The sequence below is a fragment of the Rhinoderma darwinii genome, chromosome 6 (genome assembly GCF_050947455.1).
Source record: "Rhinoderma darwinii isolate aRhiDar2 chromosome 6, aRhiDar2.hap1, whole genome shotgun sequence".
NCBI lineage: Eukaryota > Metazoa > Chordata > Amphibia > Anura > Rhinodermatidae > Rhinoderma > Rhinoderma darwinii.
This window is the reverse complement of record NC_134692.1, coordinates 125,652,747-125,667,735: the sequence shown is the minus strand read 5'-3', so window position 1 is coordinate 125,667,735 and position 14,989 is coordinate 125,652,747. Positions and strand designations below refer to the sequence as shown.

The window sequence follows — 14,989 nt, the reverse complement described above, 5'->3', positions numbered from 1 at the left end:
TACGTTCAGACAAAGGTGGGTATTATTCCTTATACAAGGAAGCTGTAGCCTGATAACTCTGGCACCATTTCTCTCAGAGTAAAACAATAGCAGTTAATATATACAACAGATTTAGCTGGAGGGCGTGAGATTAGCAGATGTCTATTACACCCACGGCCTCTAATCCTATAGCTCGCCCCTTGTAACAACATGAGATATTTATATGGATCACGTTTCCTCCCACAAAATCACAGAATTAAACGTAGATCATGTTAATCTTATTCATTTACTGTATAGAAAGGCATCAAGTCTCACACGAGCAGCAAGTGTCTGTTTCTCTTATTGTTAGTATGAATTAACCAGGCAAAGCAAGTCAGGATATCATTACACGCAGGTACTATGTAAGATATTTACCCCGCCTGCCATAAAAGAGTCATTGTAATTAAAGTACAATGAATTTCCATGCACACAGTTTTTTTCTGTCGGATTTCATATGACTTGTTGCATGCGTTACATGCAATACGTACAGATGTATTCTCCTCTAAAAGTAATGCACCCAAAGGGGCTTGTATGGCCGGCTGTACGACTTCTAAGGCTGTATGGCTCCGTCCGCTCCGTACTATGGGGTTGTATTACCTCCATGCGCTGCTATACATGGGACTGCGTGTGCAGAGGGCCTTACACTGGCTGATTTGACTGTAGAGCATTTATGCCTACAGGCTCCTGAAATATAAATCAAGTAGTTACGTGAAAAAAAACAAAAACATCCATCAATTTCAGCTTGGAAAGGAAAAAAAAAAGAATGTTACTTTACCCTTGTTGATTCAGATGAAAATACAAATATCCCTACAAGGTATGAGCCAATTTGCCCTAAGGGTATGTGCACACGATAACGTCAATTACGGCTGAAATTACGGAGCTGTTTTCAGGAGAAAACAGCTCCTGCATTTCAGACGTAATTGCTCGTACTCGTGTTTTGTGAGGTGTCCATTACGGACGTAATTTGGAGCTGTTCTTCATTCAAGTCAATGAAAAACGGCTCAAATTACGTCCCAAGAAGTGTCCTGCACTTCTTTGACGAGGCTGTTATTTTACGCGCCGTCTTTTGACAGCGACGTGTAAAATTACAGGTTGTCGGCACAGTACATCGGCAAACCCATTGAAATCAATGGGCAGATGTTTGCCGACGTATTGGAGCCGTGTTTTCAGGCGTAATTCGAGGTGTAAAACGCCTCCATTACGCCTGAAAATAGGTCGTATGAACCCAGCCTTAAACATAAAAAAAATCCTTCCTGACCCAAGTGACTAACAGACTGTCAATAAAGTATTTCAATATATTTACAAAATGATCTATTTTGCTTCAAGGAAGGATCTAAGCCTCTCTTGAAGCGATTATCTGGGCCTGGTGAAACCAGTTCCTAAGGTGTCTACTTAACAGCTTCCCTGCTTTTACAGTAAAGAAGCCTTCTTTTTTACTCGTTCTCTGAGGTACCCAAACAGTTACAGTATTTATTGTACGGGCCATTAATATATTTGTACAAATTCGTCATGTCCCTACTAGACATCTCTTCTTAATACTAAATAAATGTTTAATATTTCCTCATAACTAAGATTCTCCATGCCCCTTATTAGCTTCGTTGCTCTTCTTTGTAATTTTTATTACTCCAGGGCATCCTTTCTATGAACTGGTGCCCAGAACTGAACAGGATATTCCAGATGAGGCCACTCTAATGCTTTGTGAAGCAGTAATATTATATCCCTGTCCCGCAAGTTCCTCTTTTAATACACGACAATATTCTGCTGGCTTTAGAAGCAGCTGATTGACATTGCATGGTGTTATTTAGTCTATGATCTACAGATGTAGCAACCCTTATCGTGACTCTGTTCACTTGCTGCAGTGTGATAAATGATCACTTAAGCCATTCAAAACCATAAAAAAAAGTCAAGATAAAGTTTCCTGCCACTGTGTATTTAACGCGATAAAAGTGGAGTTAAAAATAGTTACATCTGTATAAGTAACGTATACCCAGATCCTTGTCAACAAGTGACCCTCCCAGTTATACCCTGCCTAAGACATATGATGTATGCAGATTATTAGTACTCAGATGCATAACTTTACTTATATCCACATTGAAGCTCATCTACCTAGTTGATGCCCAAACACTTAGTGTGTCTAGGTCATGACTACCCATCTGTCCAAGTTTCTACCTCCCTCCTTATAAAAAATAATTTTAATTGTTTGACAATTTCTATCCCTCTATTGTTTCAAATATTATTTTCTGTCACATACAGACCCTCAGAAATCTCTTCAGCAATAGAGGTTAGGCTGAGGGTATGTTCACACGCACAGTTTTCAGACGTAATTTGGGCGTTTTATGCCTCGAATTACGCCTGAAAAAACGGCTCCATTACGCCTACAGACATCTGCCCATTGCTTTCAATGAGTTTTACGATGTTCTGTTCCCACGAGGTCTAATTTTATGCGTCGCTGTCAATAGACGGCGCATAAAAATACGCCCGCGTCAAAGAAGTGCATGTCACTTCTTGGGACGTTTTTGGAGCTGTTTTTCAGTGACTCCATTGAAAAACAGCTCCAATAACGTCTGTAAAAAACACAGCGAAAAACGCCAGTATTTGCAAAAACGTGTGAAAATCAGGAGCTGTTTTTGCCTGAAAACAGCTCCGTAATTTCAGACGTATTTTGTTAAGCCGTGTGAACATAGCCTTACAGGTCTATAAACACCTGGAGAACTTATGCCTTTTTGAATGCTGGTGGAGGTCCAAGGACTTTGGCCTGCGATAATATCCTCAATGAATATTTCTGGCACCCATTTTAAAGGAGAGATTCCCATGCACTTTTAGGTGAAGCCAGTGGAGAGATGCACTTGTTTGCTCAAGACTTTTATGAGAATCCTAGCTCCTGAATGTGAATGCTGGACTTCTATGAGCTTCAAACTATTAGACAATGATCAAAGTTCATATCAGACTTTTGAAGCAGCATAAACCGGCTGATCCAGTAGTAAAAGAAAAAGAAACGATAAAAAATGAAGTTATTCCTGTACTAGCAATGATAAATCCACGTGGCCTGTAAACATTTACACACTGTAGATTTCTTAGGCTGGGTTCACACTGAGTTTTTTGCAGGAGGAAAATCTGCCTCAAAATTGCGTTTGGAATTTTGAGGCAGATTTTCCTCTGCCTGCACGCCGATTTTCGCTGTGTTTTTTGTGGCGTTTTTTGCCCGTGGCCATTGAGCGCCGCGGGCATAAAACGCAGCGAAGATAGGGCATGTCCCTTCTTTTTCCCGCAAGCCGGTTTTTCCGCTCGCGGGAAAAAACCGCCACCACCTCCCATTGAAATAAAAGGGAGGCATTTTTGGCCGTTTTTTGGCGCGGTTTCCCAGTCAAAAAAACTCGTAAAAAAACTCAGTGTGAACCCAGCCTTACAGATACGTCTCTGGAAGGACAGGATTGACTAGGGTTCAAAACTTCAATAAAGCAAAAAGTACATACACAACTACATTGAAAATGATGAAAAACTTGTAATTGAAGACGATCGCTAAGATATTAGGGTATGTTCATCAATTCAGATACACACTTTAAATATTGTAAGAAATACAAAGTTTCATGCTCATATGGCTACTGAAATTGGAAAAAAAACAACTCACAAAGGTCCTTCAGACTAAACCTATTAATGATAAATGTACTGTGTATTAATGGGTTCACTTGCATATACTGTAAATTTTAATTAGGCATTTACCAATATGCTCTTTGTATATTGGATATTGAATCTGACGGATTTAGATGTTTCAATAATTCTGTTTTTGTCTAAAAAATATTTATAACTGACATGAGTTTCTCTCCAAACTGCTGCCCGCACGCTAACCACCACAGGCTTTCCTGGGGAGCACACATCAAAGCAAGATCATGCCCTATCCACAGAGGGCAAGCTCGATGCTTGAGGGAAGGGCACCATCAAACTTTTATATTTAGTACGGATTGATGCCCAGAGAACTGACAGCCCACTGGGTAAGGCACGCAGCTGAGAGCACAAATGTCATCGAACGGGGGTCAGATACAGTATTCACATGTGGGAATACTGTAAATGTAAAGGTACTGAAAGCTTTAGATTTTTTAAGACATTCAATACTATTCAACGATAAGTAGTTTTTTTATATGTTTCTAACAATATGTTTTTTGTATTATTATGATACTGTTCATGTGGTATAAAAAAACAATTCAGTAGAATAGATTCATATTCTAGATAAAAGAATGAAAGGGTTGTTCACCAAGGACAAAGAAAAGTCCTACCTCTAGACAGCAACCTCTCAAAGGGTCCACATTTAGTATTACAACGTTAATGTGTGCTTGCCAGCAGTTCCTCACAAATAGAGGGGATCCTGAGCTCCTTCCTCCATGATGTCTAAATAGGAGTTTAAGGGACTCCCTATTTTAGAAGAGTTATCCCCATTGAGGGAAAAAGGTGGCCTCTTTAAGTAGGACAATGAAGCCCTCAGACCAAAAGAACTTGAGTTCCCCAAAAGTCCCAATCTTTATCCTTCTCAATAACCTCTCTAGGTTCTCTAGGTCAGTCTACCTCACCGAGAGTTATCATATGACACTCTACACAATAGTCAACAAGTATGTCCAGTATGCAGGGCCGGCATCAGCACCCGGCGAACCCGGGCAAGTCCCCACTACCCGTGGTGGGCCCACTCGGCCGTCGCGTCCGGGTACTTAGGTTGCCGTCATGGCTCATCCAGGAGCGGAATCCCCGTCCACAGCGTCGGCAGCGCTCTGGCTGGGTATTCCACTCTGAGGGGAAGCCCTAATGTGCAATCTACTGGGAGGGGGGGGTGTCACTATATACCGTGGGCTGTGTGCCACTATCTACAGGGGGGGTGTGACAGAATCTACAGTGGGCACTGTGGCATTATCTACAGAGGGCACTGCATATATGGGGGCATAAACTGGGGGCCTAACTTCTATATGGGGGCATAAACAGGGCCTAACTTCTATATGGGGGCCTAAACAGGGCCTAACTTCTATATGGGGGCACAAACTTCAGTTTCCTGACGTTTTACTGCTGCCGTAAGTTCCCCCGTAAAGGGGCTTACTAAGTCTGTGTTGCCCAAGGGCCCACATAAACCTGGAGCCGGCCCTGCCAGTATGTTTCTGCTGCTGGCAGGTTCCTTTTAATATACAATCATGTTTTTAAGCCTCCATGCATACCTTCATCTTACAAGCTGATTTACAAAGAAGGATTGTGACATTGTGAAATTAATGAGTCTGCATTCACATAACCACAGCTCCTGAGTAATTATGAGAACATTAGTTTAATGTTCGTAATGGAAACCTATTAAAAAAGTATTTTATAAGATAAAGTCTATTAAAATCACTGCAAATAACAACAGCAATACAATAAAATAAATCCTAAAACAGGATATTATATAGACAAAATAACATTGCCTTTCAATACACGTTTCATCAAAATACTAGAGGCTTTTCTTAGATTGCTTGGTTCCTGTTTGGCTTGAGGTTTTGCTGGCACTGGTCTGTGTAATGATGAGTTGATGTTTCCTGAACCTAGCCTCCCCCATCTGATGTCACATGTACCAGTCACCGGCCGTATACTGTGTATTCATCCCAACCACACGAGACAAAGTAAAATTGAGAGCTCCACAAGTCACATCCATTTATAACAGTGGAAGCTGATGCCTGGCCCAGTACTAGGGCTATGCTGACACCATGAATTACTGTATCTCAGGCTGTCTGCTTTAGCACTAAACAAAGGGACCTGACATTAAATGTAGCGGAATAAGTGAAATACCTTGTATTTCCAGTGCGCTGTTTTAAAAGTACACAACACACAAAGTAGATAAAAAGTAAAAAGAATATATATATATATAGTCGTCCAAAGATAGGCAGCACTCCAAATTTTATTGAAAAAATGGCTTTTATTTAGCCCTTGTGCAACGTTTTCGGCTTTCAGCATGCTTGAAAAAGGCTCCATACGCTGAGCCGAAACGTTGCACAAGGGCTAAATAAAAGCCATTTTTTCACAAAAATTTGGAGTGCTGCCTATCTTTGGACGACTATACTTGGATTTGGAGCAGTGATCAAGTTCCCATCCATAATTTTGAATGGTGCTGCTGGATTGTGGACTTTCTATATATATATTTATTTGGAACTGGAGTTGTGATGGGAGGGGGCATACATTTTCTCGATTTGATATCAGTTATTCACGGGAGAAGCCGTCAGATTCATACATACTTCTTTGAGGCATATCCTTACATACGCCTTTGACGGAAATAAAAAGTTTCCATGAAGGGCCCCAATGCAAAATCTGTAACAGGGCCTCCTCCTACCATGTACCATTTATAATACTGGTGTCTTCATATATGGCAAATGGATCTTTGGTCACTTAAGCACCATGGCCCGCGTGTACTGTGTCTCCCTGTTTCCCTGTTGTGTCTGGCAGTGATGGGAGGGGAGGGCACACGAGCAGGTGGAATGTACAGAGATGCGTTGAATCTTTAGTGCAGCGGGGATGGATGATTGTTTTAGCTTTGGCTTCCAGACTCCAACCAATGGTTTCCTGCCCATCGACTAATTGACTCAACGTGCACCCCCTATAGCTACGCCCCCGCCCTCCATATACCTCAGTATAAAATTGGAGATATTCAGAGATACAGTAGGGACCTATAGACTTCTATTGGACCCGAATTATGGCTTCGTACAACATGGTGGTTGTAATAATGTAGAACTTAGTCTGTCATCAGGCTCCCTGCAGCCCTTCATGTGTAGTATTGGAACACTCTTGTCAATGAAGGGGTTATATTATAGGATAACATTATTATAGGCAAAATGATCATCTGTTACATAGATACATTTGAGAAGATCCCATTGGTGAAATCTGTGATCTTGGACCACCACTGATTCCAGAATGTAAGGGCTCGGAGTATTCTGTCACTAAAAGTCTCACACTACATTCTAAGCACACTGTCAATGTTATGAATGGCCCTTTCTCTAGACTTCACCATTGTAATCTTTACACATGCGACCATGCAGGGGCGTCTGGGGGTTACTCACTTTGTAGAGATAACAGAGGCACCAGCTACTTAAACTTATTTTTTTTTCAATTCAGGAGTAAAATTAGCAGCAGAACAAAGTTGTATATCAAAGAGTGACTTTACCCGAGTATTGGGGACCTCGACCATAACGGAAGTCCCATTGGAGACTGTCTGCGCCTGAAAAATGTTCTCTCGAATCTTACATGCTTCTACAGGTCCTAGAGAACCCCCCTACCACGAGACATACTGCAACAAGATTTTCTAGAGTTTAGAAGCTCCATGAGCAGCTATTCGGAATCTATTTCCGCATTCTCCTCATTGTCCACATCTCTGTCCACATTACCCTTACAATCTGCATGCAATGCATTTCCCTAGTATACCAGAAAATGTACAGCTCCTGCAATTAAAGGTAGAATTTCACCTCCAAACTCTCAAGTTCATAAAGTTTCTGACAGTTCCTTTAATGATTTTTTACATCTTTCCCTCTACTTTTTCTGCTGACTCAATGGAAGGTGAGAGTCATTGACCCTATAGCTAATGAGAGATGACAGCTTCAAATGCCCAAAGGCGAGAGAGGGACTAGTGTACAGTTAGACGGCTATAGACGGCTGCAGCTCATACCAGAAGGTTTGCTGCATGATACATGCTCCAGACTATATACAGAGATTCTGATATTTTATTGAAATGTCCCCATGGTAATAATCTGTTTGCTTGGAGAATTATTCAGATTGGTAGCTATCAATTAACAGCTTATCTCTGTAGCGAGGTAGGAACCTATAACAGTGGATTGGCTTGTCTGTATAACAGTAATAATGCACTAGAGCAAAAAACATGGAAACTATAGGGTCCGTTTACTAATCCCTTTCTATGTTATTTTAGCATTTTGAGCACAGCGAGATTCCTTTGATTTCAACACCAAGGTGCATACTTATGAAAGAAGACTGTTGCATTAAAAGGTAATATTTCCCTATCTACCTGTCTGTTTAGTTGTATATGTAAATATTGCATACATATACACACACACACACACACACACACACACACCAGAGTATGGGAAAAGACTTCTGAAAGATCCTAACTTTGCCTACATGGACCAGATGGACTATCCCCATTTCACCTCTACCTTCGACTTGAAAATATGCTGATTCATTTCTTAATATATGTTTTTAGGTGTCTGAGTTCCATTTTTTTTTTACACAGAGATTCAAATCTCCTATACAGTATACAGACATATAATTAAATAATACCATTCTCACTGCCTGCAGCCGCCACTAGGAGAGCTGAGGAGTGTAACATTATGCAATAAGCCCCTAAACTCCCCCTAGTGGTGGCCTAAAGCAGCCAGAATTTTATTATTTTACTCTACGTTGCAGATTTACTAAGACTGGCGTTTTATATGCCAGTCTTAACTATTTGTCCGCTGGAGTAAGATACGACAGATTTATTAAGAGGTGCACATCTCTTCATTAGGGATGAGCGAATCGATCCCTACACAAATCAAATTTATACGAATTTCCCAAAAGTTTTGAATTTTGGCCAATCCGAAACTTAGGAAGCCACCCTTTTAGAGATCAGAAAAAGACAAGAAGCTAGAAAAGAATGATCACCTTGACCGGCGGGCTTCCTTATAATGCCTTGCAGGCAACCCTCCCTCTAGCTCAGCCAAGCATAATGGGTATAGGTGTGAGTCACTAATGACTCAGTGGATGACAGTCATATGAGGATTAGCCACTACAAACATCCCAACAAGGAAATGCTTCTGTTTTGTGGGGATACAGAGAGGAGAGAGAGGATGTTAAGTAGAGAGTGAGACATAGTAAACTACAAAATACAGATAGATAGTGGATTAAGTCCCTATTACACGGGCCAATTATCGGGCTCCATGTGAAAGGAGCAAACGAGCGCCGATCAACGAGACATCTCATTGATCGGTGCTCGTTTACACGGCCAACGTCTGCCCGTGTAATAATACCCTTAGTGTCAGTGAGTGTGTTTCATAGTGAGGAGAAGAGAATAGATAGTTAGATTTACAATAATTTGAAAGAGAGATAGATTTTACAGAGAGATAGGAGTCAGTCAGTGTCAGTGTGTTAGATAGGCAGCCATTGCTGTGAGTGAGTGTTGCTGCAGCTATACAATTCTGAAATTAATTTGTGAATCACCGATCTTCATCACATCATTCACAAAACTTCTTAAATAATATTAATCCTGGTGCTGATAGCATACCGCTGCCTGCTGATTCAGATTTCATAGATTTGACGTGTGCCACCCAAAACTGACGTATTGTTCTGCATAAAGCATTTATACTGCGCCGTTATACTTCAGTCTGTGTCCAAGTGACAATTTTGTTTTCAAATAAATAGATTTCAATTTAAAGAAGAGAAGAGGAGCAGTAATATGTGAATATTTTTTTTAAATGTATTCACCTGGAGGAGGGGGGCTAGGAAAATTAGGGGTGTGGTGGGGGTTTAGGTCCTAAACACAACACTTTTAATATACCATCATAGTCACTCTTTTGTTATGCTGTCCAGTCTGTAAATTGTCACCTCTTAAAAATCACAAAGTTCACAATGATAAATGTGTTTGCTGTCCAGAGTGTGGTAAACCGTTGAAGTAGTTGTGCTGAGATGAGGGAGGAAGTGCGAGAGTTCATCACACGGTTAAATATTGGTGACTCATCTTAATGGTGGGAATTATTTTTTAACTAGACGTTAACAGAAGCCTAAATATGTGTAATATAAAAATCTTTCTCCTCATGAAATCGGGTTTGTGGTTACAAGGTTAAATGTACCCACTTCCTTTACCAGGTCTCTCTTATGGCACAGTGTTATATTTGTATACTATTTCATTGTGTTCTTTGTGGGTTTTCATGAGTTTGCTATTTGTAAAATTCTAATTGAGATTCCTCTGTAAGCCTGTGGTATCCGCTAATAGGGACTATTATGAATAGCTGCCTAGGAAAACTATTGAAGTCATCCATGCAGAATGCAATTCAAAAACAAGATAATGGAGTGTGATTTTTAGACAGAGAAAAAAAAAAACACAACAAATTACAAAAATTTGGAAAGGGGCCCAGTGAGAATAGCTTATCTCTGTCCTGCATTGGCAATGGAAATGTGCCTGCAAATTGTCTTCCATCCACAATAAATTAAAATTCTTTCTAAAAATCTATTATTTTTGTTTAAGACTGAGGCACAGTTTTCAGGCAACAGGAATTAATATTACTGGCCCTTTAGTAATAATGGTTGCGATGGTTGCAGTCATGACCGGGCCACTTTGTCACGTCAAAGAAAGGCGACACAACAAGTGGGAAATGCAGAGGAGCAATGTTATGCCAAGCTACCTGTACTTCACACTATTAGGGGGCTCTAAACACAAAATAAAAAGGCCCCCCCGAGGGCTGTAACATTCCATCTCCAGATAGTGGGGTCCAGAAATTAGCCACCGTCCTTCCCATTTGTTGTAGAAGAATACAGTGGAATGATTTTCCCATTGCAGGGGCATAGCTATAGGGGGTGAAGAGGTAGCAATCCCAAAGACTCCTCTGCCAGATAAGAAGACACCAATATTATTATTGGTACTTGGTAGGTGGGGGTTCCTTTTACAGATTTTGCATTGGGGCCCAGGAGCTTCAAGATATGCCTTTGATGGAGGATTTTTCTGTTGAAGTATGTATGAATCTGCCAGAAAATAAAAATTATGTAATGCTCCGTCAGATGCCATATTCTGCAGCTATGGATGGTAGTTATCAGGAATCTTCAAGTTACGCCTCTGTCCAGTTTGTCCCATTCCATGTTTACGGTGCCTAAGGGGGAACCTAGGCAGGTTCATACCACCCAAAAGGAAGGGGCATGGCTAGACCAGGGGCATAACTATTGGGGGTATAATATACACCCAGGTTCTGTAGCCCGAGGACAGACCATGAGCAGACCAGCTACTTCCATAAGAACCATAAAGGTAAGTTCACATGTAGCGTAAATACTGTGGATTTTCCGTAACGGATTTCGTTGCGTAAAATCTGCAGCATTATGCAGTAGCAGCAGAGTGGATGAGATTGGAACAAATCTCATCCACACGTTGCATGAATGCTGAGCGGAAAAAATGCTCGGAAATAGATCTACGGTATGGTTTTTTAGTCCGCAGCATGTCAATCGTATTTGCGTAAACGCTGCTTATTTGTTGCGAGTTTTCCCCATTAAATTCAATGGAGAGGTAAAGCCCGCAATATATAGCAGATGCTGCATTTATTTGCGGTGAAAAAGCAGTGATTCTGCCGCAAAAAAACGCAACTCAGAAAAAAAATCTTATACTTACCTAGAAATCTGTGTTTCTTCGTCCAGGCCGGCCACCTGGGATGACGTTTCATCTATGTAGCTGCAGCGGTCACATGGGATGAACTGTCATCCCAGGACTGCAGAACGCCATGACGTCAGATCGTCGGAGGGACGCGTCGCTTTGGTAAGTATCCTTTTTCTTTTTTGTGTAGTTTTCCACAGCAAACATTCCAGCCGGAAAACTGCACCACAATTTTGTGCGGTCTTTCGGCTGTAATTCCCTGGGGTGGACAGGGCGGATACGCTGTGTGCCTTTACACAAAATATCCACATGGTGTGAACATAGCCTTAGAAAACACAGCAGCTGCCTTCATTGTATGCACACGCTAATGTCTCATTACGGTACCTCATTGGTGGTTACGTGATGGGTCTGGGTGTCGTTTTTAAATGCTTCAAGTGGCACCTCTGCTTTGGCTATTTCTACAGAATTTTCACCAGGTATCAGTCAACAATATCTAGAAACCCTTATATGATAAAAAAAATATATGTTTTTTTTATGTTTATGGGATGATACACAGGGGTACATATACACTCCACCAGTGCTGAACTAGTTGCATGTTATAGCCAGTATAGCTGGCAGTCAGAATTAAAATAATTGGTCCCTATGAGGAATAACCTCACAACAAAACACTAGTGAGCACTAGAAGAACCATGGATTGAAGACAACGGAGGATCAGAGGATACCGATACCATAACCGGCACTGTAATTCACTACCTTTTCTCTTATTTCAACATATCCTGAGATGTGTGGCGCGAGATGGCCAGCTTTGAAAAAAAACATGATTTTGCAATATGCTGTCACACGATGTCTACGCTATATGTATCTATGGGTGGCGACCCAGTAGTTGTGAGGTGAATTGCAGCCTGTTAACAATTTTTGTAGCATGTCGTGATATTGTATTAAATTGGTTTCATGAGAAATTGGAGTCCTTAACCAAATTCAAGCAAAGATTAAGAAGTGTGGCTGTGCTTGGTACTGCATCTCAGCCTTTTAAAGCTTCATGAGTACAGCACTCATATGTAAGTGACGTGACTGGATAAACAATGAAAGGTCCATGGTGCTTCAGAAAGTGTCTCGTCACCTTGGCTCTGCTGATTGCCAGACCCCAATAATTATACGTGGAAATTCCCAGAAAACCCTTTTAAAGGGATTTTCCAGGATTTGCTTACATTTTATGATATGAGAAGTGAATTGATCCCTATCGGCTCCCTGTGTTTACATATACAGCATGTCCTGGATGAGATGTGAGGTTATATAGAGTTCTGTGTAGGCATTCATCATCTATGAATGTGATTCCTTAGTATATATGTTATATATATTACAAAAGGCATGCAAATCCAAGAGAACCCTTTCAATACGTCCTCGCCCTACATTTATAGAAATATTACTAATATGGCTTTAGATAAATAAGTAGATAAAGGTGTAATTTTAGTCATGCCAAGTCTTCTTACCATTTTTTTGGCCTCAGTTTAGTGGCAGTTTTACCTTGAACTAAAGACCTGAGTAATCTGAGACTGGTTGCTATGGATTTGCCCCTTGGCAACCCTACTGTAAAGTGGTTGTTAGGCAGTTCTCATTAGAAACCAGACTGTCAGATATAACATATCTGCTCTGCTAGCAGCTGTATTGGTGCTGTGTGGATATAATATAGACTAGAGGAAAAGTGGCTTGGCAGAAGGCTGTGGCATCACCCATCTAGAATTGCTTAGTAATCAGATTTAGGTCTATTTTAGGGGTAGAACCGATTTAAGACATGAGAATGCAGGGACTACTACTGAGCAGGACTAGTAAACAGTGGCTATTTAGTAAAATAGAGAGTAAGATACAGTTAATAATTAATAACTGTGAAATAACTTAGTTGATCAGTCTTCTCCGATATAACAGGTGGAACATAGTGTCAATATACCCGGCAGCCGGAGATCTTACAATAAGTTGTGATAAGTTGCATTCATAAACACTTACACAACTTTCCATGGCAGGTAACTGAGATAAGCTAAGAGCCCTGGGCACTATATTGTGGAAGTAAATGTTTTATAAACTTCCTGTGAACCTGAGAAAGATAGATAGATAGATTAGATAGATAGATAGATAGATAGATAGATAGATAGATAGATAGATAGATAGATAGATAGATAGATAGATAGATAGATAGATAGATAGATAGATAGATAGATAGATAGATAGATAGATAGATAGATTTGTGCCTCAACTCATCCAATATTTCTGTGCGTCTCTATCCGACCAATAGGAACAGATAAAAAAAACAACAGATAAGTGTTAGCATTTGAATAGTTATAGTAAAGATCTCTTAAACCCATCCTCCATACAATTTGTAAAAAAAAAGATGCCCTCCTATTTGATTTTATGCCATTTGAAAAGGAGTATAAAGGACAGCACCTTGGACGAGGCTCTCCACACTTGGTTGGGCAGAGTACTGGGGCATGCACTGCAGATATCATTTTAGTGAAGTCCTTTATTACAAGCTATGGGGTATTTTGTTCCTCCTATCTATGTACCATCAATATTGTTGGCTTCAATCCCCTCCTTCAGTGATTCCTCTTCTTATCATTAACAAGATTTCTACTAGAGATCTACAGGAAGATTGTCAGAAATATGATAAGAAGAATGGTATTGACTGGCCCAGACCCAAGTGATACATTATACATGCAGCTGTGCAAGCGTTATCCGGGAAACTATGCATCACAGCAAAAATATTTGATGCATTTGTACAGTCAGATATGAGCGATTCTTGAGGGATACATCCCAGTGGTGGCCACTATGACCATAATTACAGAAGAATATTACAAAAAAAGTGTTTTACTTACTTCATAGGCTTGAAAAGCGCTTGTCCGTAATTCTGGAACGTCAGGATGAGCTTGAGTTGGGTACCTCCAGATTTCATTGCTAATGAAGACAAAAATGAATATCATTAGCATTTCTTTTCTTCATGAGTGGGCACATACCACTGTGGAAACCCATGCATATGCTAAGGGGTTCATGAGAAGACCCTTCCCTTTGGGCAGTTGAACCTTCACTGGACTCAACTCACAGTGACATTAATATACAATGAGGGACAGAGTTGGCTTTAGGGGTCTACGACCTGTTTGGTTGCACAAGGCACATCATCTGTCATTACTGAAGGGTCTGGGAACCCATAGCATAAACCCACGTTCCCTGCCAGTTGCCTATGGTTAGGCAACTGCCATTGAGTTTAGGACGTTTTATTTGGGCACTATATGGTACTTCAAATAGGGGGGGGGGTGTCAATAGAGGGTACTGCACAGGACATCATACAACCTAATGCTGACCTGATAAAGGGGATCAACAAGATCTGGAGGCTCTTGATCGGGGATATTGGGGTGTGATGGCATGAACTTGCAACGGCAGGGGCATCACTTTTTCCATGAATCCCTCTACTGGTCTATGTCACCACTCATTTAAGCCATTTGATATAATATTTTCCTGTCTGGCAATATAACGCACCAGCGACAGATCATGAATCGGATCAGGCCTCAGTCATTCGCTAAGCTGCTGATTACAATCCTCCCGTAATGTCGTGTTTCCACACATATCTTGTGATGAATTACCCAGGACGCATTACAC

General features: G+C 40.8%; 1 protein-coding gene across 1 annotated transcript in view; it reads right to left on the bottom strand.

Annotated features, from left to right (window-relative positions):
• FAM20C (FAM20C golgi associated secretory pathway kinase) overlaps positions 1 to 14,989 on the bottom strand; it is a 131,490-nt gene that overhangs the window by 87,400 nt on the left and 29,101 nt on the right. Inside the window, exon 3 of the mRNA XM_075830273.1 lies at positions 14,212 to 14,290. Within this exon, the coding sequence (XP_075686388.1) occupies positions 14,212 to 14,290 (79 nt within the window). The remainder of the gene's footprint in view (positions 1 to 14,211; positions 14,291 to 14,989) is intronic.